The 8,911-nt window shown below is 36.8% G+C and overlaps 2 protein-coding genes across 2 annotated transcripts; one reads left to right on the top strand and one right to left on the bottom strand.

Moving 5' to 3' along the window:
* Positions 1 to 922: 922 nt before the first annotated feature.
* Positions 923 to 4,375, top strand: LOC133873665 (uncharacterized protein At5g01610-like). The gene is made up of 3 exons (XM_062311403.1): positions 923 to 1,139; positions 3,424 to 3,478; positions 3,833 to 4,375. The coding sequence occupies exons 1-3, from the start codon at positions 1,053 to 1,055 to the stop codon at positions 4,201 to 4,203; spliced, it is 513 nt and encodes a 170-aa protein (XP_062167387.1). The 5' UTR covers positions 923 to 1,052; the 3' UTR covers positions 4,204 to 4,375.
* A 1,210-nt stretch (positions 4,376 to 5,585) lies between these two features.
* On the bottom strand, positions 5,586 to 8,739 carry LOC133872384 (uncharacterized). Its single transcript, XM_062309883.1, has 2 exons — positions 7,836 to 8,739; positions 5,586 to 6,054 (listed from the first exon to the last, which is right to left on the bottom strand). Exons 1-2 carry the CDS (start codon positions 8,607 to 8,609, stop codon positions 5,857 to 5,859), a joined length of 972 nt encoding a protein of 323 aa, XP_062165867.1. The 5' UTR covers positions 8,610 to 8,739; the 3' UTR covers positions 5,586 to 5,856.
* Between the last annotated feature and the right edge of the window lie 172 nt (positions 8,740 to 8,911).

Below are 8,911 nucleotides of genomic sequence, written 5' to 3'. Positions count from 1 at the left end.
GTTTTTATCATTAACTCAGGTACTACCTATGATACAAATGAAAACTCAGATACTAAATTTAAAAACGTTTAAAATTCAAGTACCAATAAGATATTTAATAAAAAAAAAATAAGTTTACGTCGTAGAAAACATATTGATACTATAAAATAAAACAAAAAGCAAAAAGTTTTTACTTTAATTTATTTATTTTCTAAAGTCAACTAATAGATTGACGATGATAGAGCAGTCGGATTGAAATTTAATATTAGATTTTTTGTGATAATTTCAAAGATTAAATTTATTTCTTTCTTTCCGGTACATCATTCATTAAATGAGAAAAATGTTAATGAACAAAAATTTAAGGTCCTTTTATTGTATTCTCTTGTTTCTTTGAATGTATTTATAAAATAAAAGAAAAAAAAAAAAGGTTCAGCAGAAGAAGGAGACTCTCTGGCAACAAATCCAAATAAAAAATGCCGAATATGTAAATAACAAATAAAAAATAAAAAAAATGTGTATTTATAATGCCAAAATAATGATAAATGTCACGACCTTTTAAACATTAGGCATAAGCTAATAAATAAATCGTAAAAAGCTATATAAATTTCAAAACAGAGAGAGTTAAATGCATGACCCTCGCCCCTCCTAATTTCTTGTATATTCATAATTTTATCAATCTAACATATAAGTTAATAAGATATGGAAAAAAAAAAAAGGAAAAAAAAAGGAAAAATACTCAAAATTAAACAGCGAAACGATAAAATCGAGAGTCAAATCCTCACAGCCACTACCGAATCCGTAAATTACTAAATTCGTAAATTCGTAAATTCAAAGGTTCAAAAACTAAAAAGATATATTACAAAAAAAAAAAAAACTAAAAAGATAATATTGACATGGCAATCTCTGATTGGCTCAGACGAAGAAAATAAGCGGTGAGAATTTCTGAGTCGTTGCAGAGAAAAAACCAGACGACCCTCCTTCCCGACAGAGTTTCCTCTCTTTCATCTCTTCGCTCATAGAGAGAGAGAGAGAGAGAGAGAGAGATCAGAGTAATCCTTCGCTCAATCAACGGCATGGATCAGATGCTGAACAAGGTCGGCTCGTACTGGTTCAGCAATAGGGCTAGCAAGGAGTTCAAATCCGCCGGCGATGATATCAGCGTTCGATCTTTCTCTCTCTCTCTCTCTCTCTCTCTCTCTACATATATATATATATTAATCTCAGAATGAAATTGTTTCGTTGTATTGTTTAATGTCTGTTAATTGTTATCATTTATGAAAACGCTGTTTCTTTATATCTTGAAGCTGTCATCAAATTAGGGTTTTTATGATTTCGGTTTTAGGAAAATGGATGTTAAGCTTTGGATCAATAATTGATCTGTTTAGTTGATAAATATGGATTTAAATCGGATCGAATAGTAATTAAATTAACGTAATTTGATAAATAAATGTATTTGTCACAATGAAACGAACACATTTACTTCCTTTTTTTTCCTGCGTAAGTGCTGTTTACATTTAATTTTTGTCAATGCAAAAATTGTTGATTAATATATTTCAGTCCCGTATCTTCATAAGTTGCTAGATTTCTTCTATTTTTGGAATTCTAAGCTCCATTGTGCTTACTGAGAATGAGGGTGTAGCTTATTGGATGAGGTATTGATTCTGTTGCTTGCCGTAGGGGTTTGCAAGTTTGTGTTTTAATTTTTGTAATAGTTAGGAGCTCGGAGTCTTGGAGTGTCTTATTTTGTTACTAAATAGTCTTCAACTTCTTGTATCACTTTAAATAGAGTTTCAAAATTAGGTGATCAATGTGGGACTGAAATGAAGTGAGCGATTCACCATAATTTTGCACTAGGGTTGAATGTGAAAAATGCATTCTGATTAGTGGCTGGGCAATCTCCTCGCACACCATATGCTGATGAAGGTCCGAGGCAGGGAAAGTAGAAAGCTTGTCATGTTGTTGCATCCATGTGCTTAGGAATGTGAAAGTTATTATTTTCATGTAGGCATGGAGCGGTTGACAGGTTAGTTTGGAGTCTCTCTAAGAGGGGGCATTTTGAAGTGTAGTCATTCTATAAAGCCTTAGCTAGTCAAGAGGTTTTCTGTTTTCCTTGGAAGGATATTTGGCGTGTTAAGGTTCCGTCGCAGGTGTCTTTTTTGTGTGGACAACACCTTTAGGATAGATCTTGACGCATGACAATATGCAGAGGTGTATATAGTGGTGGTTGAGTGATGTTGTATGTGCAAGAAGAGTGGGGAATCCATTGACCACCTCTTACTTCACTGTGATGTTGCACAGGATATATGGAGTTTTTTATTTAATTTTATTTTTTATAGTTTGTTTGGGGTGGAGTGGGTCATGCCGCGACGGGTGCTGGATTTGTTGAGTAGTTGGGCAATTCGTTGGGTCGTCAAGTTCAGCAAATTTGGAAGCAGGTTCCCTTATGTGTCACGTGGGGTCTTTGGCGTAAAAGGAATACTTGGCATTTTGAAGACGTAGAAATGCCGGTGTTGGAGTTACGTCGAAATGTACTTAATACTTTATTTGTATGGGTCTTGGCTCATCATAGCCCGAGTCGTGTTATGTTTGCAGAGTTTTTAACATTATTTATCAAAAAAAAAATGTAGAAGAATACAACTTCTGCTTTTCTATTAATGAAAATAATGCTGAATGTGATCATTTGCTTGTTTGACCAAATAAAAAAAAAATGATGAGTGAATCAGTTTGCGGTTTCTTTAGCAGCATAAGAAGTTTTTAAGATAGTAGAAGAGGACTGTAGTACACCAAACAGGAGAAGGAAAAAATACATTAGCTTCAATCAACTGAGTTGGAGCTTGAAAATTTCTATCTTTAAAATGTTATCCAGATTGATATGCACTTATGTCAAAGTTTTAGTTAAAGACATTTTCATTTCCATGCCAACATTTTTTACTATATCTATATTAACCCCTGCTGAAAAAAGTAATTGGGGGAGATTCAGCTTCATCCACATGTGGTTTGGGTTGAGTTCCAATTGCCAACCTTTGGTTTAAGAAGTTATACTTTATGGTGTGAGGTCTAATTGTATTTGCTTTTGCTTCACAAGTTTTATGTATTCATGCTGTAAGGAGATTGCCATTATGTTTTAGGGTCCTTTTTATTTATTTATTTATTTTTGGGCTTGTGATTACTCATATAAATTTTAACAATTTGGGGCTGAAAATTAATTTAAGGATGTGACCATATGCGGGTAAAGTGTAATATTTTAAATCACTAGTTGGCAACTTAAACTCGACCAAAACCACGTATGGATGAAATAATTTACCCAAAAATTTGTTTACATATATCAATAGTGCATGTGAAGATTTGGCCATGCACATATAGCCTCCTACTTTTGCACTTTACTATTGATGCTTGATAAATTTGACATGTAATTCTTACTGACATATTTTCCACTGTAATCAGTCATTGTCTACCAGTATCGAAGGTGGAGCCAAATGGTTGGTTAATAAACTCAAAGGTTTGTGTTTTTAACATATTGTTTTACTTTTCGATATTATTTTTCATGTGAAAGATTATTTTTTTGTTCATTTCTTAATCCAAAAATATATTCTGTGAAATTTAAAACTTCACCGGCGGGATGGGGGGTATTTATAGACTCAAACCAGATTCTCTTTCTTGGGAATTGTAACAAGTTTAGAACCTCAAAGATGAAAAAAGTGTGATCTGACATTGATGGAGTTCCATAGGTCAGATTAGGAAATACAAGAATAAGTTATTCACTTTTGATAGCAGAATATCTGATTCCTATTGTATCCTGTGTCTCTTATTATTGCAGAGTCCTCCAACAGTATAATCAATGTTTTGTGTGCAGGAAAAATGCAAAAGCCATTGCCAGAGCTGCTAAAGGAGTATGACATGGCAGCGGGGATCTTCCCACGTGATGCCACCAACTATGAGTTCAATGAGGAGACAGGAAAGCTCACAGTCTTCATACCGGCAGTTTGTGAAGTGGGCTACAAGGACTCATCTGTCTTGCGTTTTTCCACCACTGTTACAGGGTATCTGGAGAAAGGAAAGCTAGTTGACGTAGAGGGGATAAAGACAAAGGTGATGATATGGGTAAAAGTGACTTGTATCTCATCTGACGGATCAAAGTTGCATTTCACGGCTGGGATGAAGAAAACCAGGAGTAGAGAGGCTTATGAGGTTCTTAGAGATGGTGTAAGTGTAGATAAGTTCTAAAGCTGGGCGCTTGTGAGGTAATATGTTTATAAGCTGTAACACACCTTTAAATTTTAATGCTTGGACCAGTTTGCTTTGCCTCTTCCATGATTGACTAATGTAAGTACGAAGACCAGTTGAATGATTGAATCAAATTTTAAATGTTTCCTGTAGATGTAGAAAATTTATTTTAGATTGTAGAAATGCCCCTGTTTGGACCATGAAGACAAACAGGCTATTGTTCTTGTGCTTAGACCGTGGCAGGAGACTATTTCTCCCTCCAGACCACTGGTGCTTCTTGGCCCCTTTATTATTCGCGTGCAACATATCTGACCCAATTTTCAGTTGTTGAATGTCCTCAAAGAAAATGAGGTTTCAAATCTTTAACAAATGAGCTCTGGAATTAGAGATGTTAAAAATGGTGAATTGTAACCCTTCTCCCGCTTATATCTCTAAAATACTCGCATTAGTTTATTCAATATAAAAGTTTTTTTTATTTTTTATTTTTTTTTATTTTATTTTTAATAATGATCTATTCTAATAATAAATGTTACTCAAGTTATCTGATAAATATATAGTTATTAATTTTAACATGATTTTAGTAAGATGTAATTTAAATAAGGTAAAAATGATGGAATGTGGACAAACCGTTAAAACTTGGGCATGCAAAATTTAAGGATTATATTCTTGAAATTAAAAATTCAAGGATTAAATCCAAATAAATTGAAAATCTAAAGGACTAAATATGATTTTGTCTTTAATATAATGCATCATTCAATCAAATGCAGAATATAGTGGAGCTATGTCAACCACTAAAAAAAATTAACACCCTCCAATTACATGCTGACATATATGTTAACAACTTTTAAAAGAGTTGTAAGATTACCATTCTTTTTGGATAAATTTTGGAAAAGGTACACATAACCTCTTAAAGCTACCTCATTGACAATGTTCTCCTTAAACTAGCAAATTTTTTTTTTTTTTTTTTTTTTTTTTTCCAATTTTATGGACATTTTTCTTTTATTCAAAAAAATTTAGGATCATTTTTGTTTTTTCTTAGGAGCATATTGACATTTTTTAGTAGTTTGAGGGGGGACATTGACACGATAGGTAGTTTGAAAGGAAATTTATAATTGAGTGGTAGTTTGAGGAAAATTTGTATATTTTTTCCATAAATTTTAGTAGATAAGAAAACAGTAGACTGTAATGACAAAATGCCATGTACTAGCTAGTGAAGGATTTCTTTGTACAAGAAACGAGCTCTCTTGGTGGTGCATTTTAGGACATCTTTTTGCTTTGTAGCAAAAAAAAAAAAAAAAAAAAAAAAAGCAAAAGCATTAACAAATAACTTATAAAATACTTAAAACCATTTAACTTTTATATGTGGCATCACAACTAAAAAGTACAAGTAAAAAGCTGCTTAATATTTCTAGACCAAATATGACCCAACAATATGTCAACCTCAAAAATTAACGTAACGTTGGGGCAATTGTTTAGAACTTTCACAGCTCATGGAAAATAGAGCAAGAGAGTGGAATACAACCACCATTATAATTCCCACCCAATGATATATTAATTATGAAAAGTATTTGATCCCAATGCTTCCCCTGTGAAGTGTGAACTACCAGCACCACTAATATGGACAATGGCTGGGTTTGTGTGACTCAAATACTTTCAGTTGCTGCCACTGAGCTGTTGAAAAAAGGTTTTTGAAGCTTCGTAAGTAGACCAGCAGATTGCAGCAGCAGGTGCATGGAAGAGCATCCTGGGTATCCATCCTCTGACAAGCCCACGATATCCATCCTTTCTCACGATGCTTTGGACAACGTCCCCAATCGAACTGCTTGAAAATCTATCACAACCACAGACGCCCTGTGCAATCAGAAGAGAAACCTTGAGATCATACAATAATGGCATCAGTTGAGAGAGAGAGAGAGGGAGAGAGAGGTGTGTGTAATGGAAGTTAACAAGGTAAGAACTAATCCAGCCAGCATGCACAGTGTGCAAGGTGCAGCAAGCCATATATATAAAAATGTAGTAATGGGAGGGAAATTTGGGATTTAGAAAGATCTATGTTGGTACGTAGAGCCAGCATGCCCGAGAATCTTATCTAATGGAATAGTACATCTCATTTCTCATGAATGGATTTCTTGCCTTGTCACTGTAGACTTGTAAAGAGAGAAACCCAAAAAATTTATATGCACATGATTAAGATTGTACTTAACTTATATGTGATGTACATTTGGAATCGTAACATACTACCACGCTCTACAGCCAATATCAACGATGGTCTACTCTATCGACGTACACTGACCTGATAGTATCTTTTTCTCTTTTGATAGTTTTACTCACTTATCAATATTCAATAGCTTAACACTATGTTCATTCATAATATGAAAATAACTAGGCTATAGTTGCCCCCTCTATTACTTGATCCATACATAGTATATATATTCGACGTGGTGGCTGACTCTAATACCAAATGGTATAAATTTTGAATATATAATTTTGGCTTGCAAGGTGAGGGTACCAAAACCTTATATAACATGGTTAAAATTACATTTAACTCATATGGGGCACTAATCGTCACATATATATATTTGCCTTTGCATTCCATGTATTGGATTTCTCGTTGGACTTGAGTTCCAAGCCCGAAACGACTTAATGCACTCAACCTAACCCCTGCTACTCCCAATTCCCAGCCTGACCTGACTGAAAATTTGACTATGTATGCTGCATGCCTGAGCTAAGTTGTTGTTCCAAGGCGTTGGTTTTGCTTACAATATATACAAAGATGTCCAAATTAACATCATTATGAACAATACCTGTACTTCACCATTTGCTTCAAAAAAATACTTTTTCTCCCCCACTGCTGACTAAAATTAAAAGCAAAAAAGAGAACAAGTTGATACACTAATTAAACACTACTATGTACAAACTGCTAACACGTTGGAGAAGAATATACTAACTCACTAGCTAGAATTATGTCAGTCAATGCTTTCGTGTATTTCTAATTACTGTAACATCATCTACGATCGATGGATACTTCACGTACACCTACTTCACATAAACACTGAGTTCGACTCTCATCCCCCACATGCCAGAACTGGAAACCTGTATAATAAGTAGGCATAGATAACCACCGTGTGTGAGTGGTCCGGTAGCAAAGGGTAGGTGTGGAGTAGCTCCCCTGAGATCGAACACAGGGGCATCGTTGATTATCTTAGTATTATTGCTACCCACTCACTGATGCAACTGAAACCCCGGCCGATAGGGCTAGGATCAAGTTATAGCTACTCCAAAGAGCACCTGCAACATTTTTACAACAAATAGCTAAGTAAACGCGAGAGAGTGACCCGTTAATTTGTTCGAACACGAAGCTGGACAGCCCGAAACTTGTTTGAGAGTCCTGTAAGGCTCATTTGTCTGAATAGGAGGATGGACCGTTCGAATAAATAAGTTTCATATAAACTCTTTCCATTACTTATCCGAATTGGGCAGCAAAATTGTTTTGTCTAGGCTCTAGCCTTTCGACCAATGAATAAAAAGTTGAGAATCTATCGGGGAGAATCGGGAGATAAATAATAGGAGCCTCCAAGTGACAACTTGGCACGTACATCATATTAAACACGACCAGTATCTAGGCAGTATACCTGGCACTGCAACTGAGTTTTGACAACATCAAGTGGAGTTGTCACCGCGGCAGCCAAAGCCCCAGCAACAGCTCCAGCGGTGGCATGAACAATCAACCTCTCATCATCCCCAGCACTCTCCGGCGAAACCTCCATTAACCCTCTCTTCGCCGCCTCATAGGTCGCGAAATGAACCGCCGTGAACGGAGCATTCATCACCACCGTAGTCCGATACGACGCGTAGAAAGCTCCGATTCCCTCCTCCAACAATACCCTCTTCACGCAGTCACCCACACCCTTGTAAGGACTACTCTTCAGCTGCAACCTCTGCTTCACCATATCCAACGGCGTTATCACGGCATCGCTTGCCACCGTCGCGAAAACCCCCGAGACGGCGTGTGCAGCCGAGTTATTCGGGTTCCCACCCGAAAAGGCCTCTTTGCAGAGCTCATAGACAGAAAAGTACACGGCATGGGCCGGTCCTGCGCCGAGCCCCATTGCCCCAATACCGCGATAGAGTCCAGCAGGGCCCTCGACCTTCAAAATGGAGCCGAGGGCTTGCCGGACACCAACCGGTGCAATAGCGCAAGACCCACCGATGGCCTGCATTCGGGTTTTCAGAGTATCGACCGGAAACATTGCCATGTGCTCGACGGAGCCCGCCACGGAACCGGCAATCATGAACTGCCAGAACTCTAGGCCGTCGTGGGTCGTGGGCGGCGATACCGATATTTCGGTATGGAAGTCCGGGGATTTCGGCACGCCCAGGAATTTCGGGGAGGCGTCTGTGGCCATTGTAGTGGGTGGTAGACTGGTAGTGGAGAGGTGGTATTGGCGTTGGGATTTAAAAGCGAGTGTGAATCATTGGGGTTTGGGAATCGCTTTCGGATTGAATTGAAATGGGTTGTCTCCATACACGAATTATTGTGGTAGAGTTTTGTTTTTTGATTAATATTGTGGAGGAGTTTTAGAGATGTGGAGGATATAGAGCTTTCATTGTTTTTGTTTTTTTTTTCTTTTTTCCTATTTCTAGCGAAGGAAAAAAAAAAATAATAATAAAAGAGGATGAGAGAATTAGAAGAAGATCTAGCTGACAT

Source organism: Alnus glutinosa, chromosome 7, assembly GCF_958979055.1.
Source record: "Alnus glutinosa chromosome 7, dhAlnGlut1.1, whole genome shotgun sequence".
NCBI lineage: Eukaryota > Viridiplantae > Streptophyta > Magnoliopsida > Fagales > Betulaceae > Alnus > Alnus glutinosa.
Note: the sequence above shows the minus strand (reverse complement) of the source record. Positions and strands in the feature narration are given on the sequence as shown.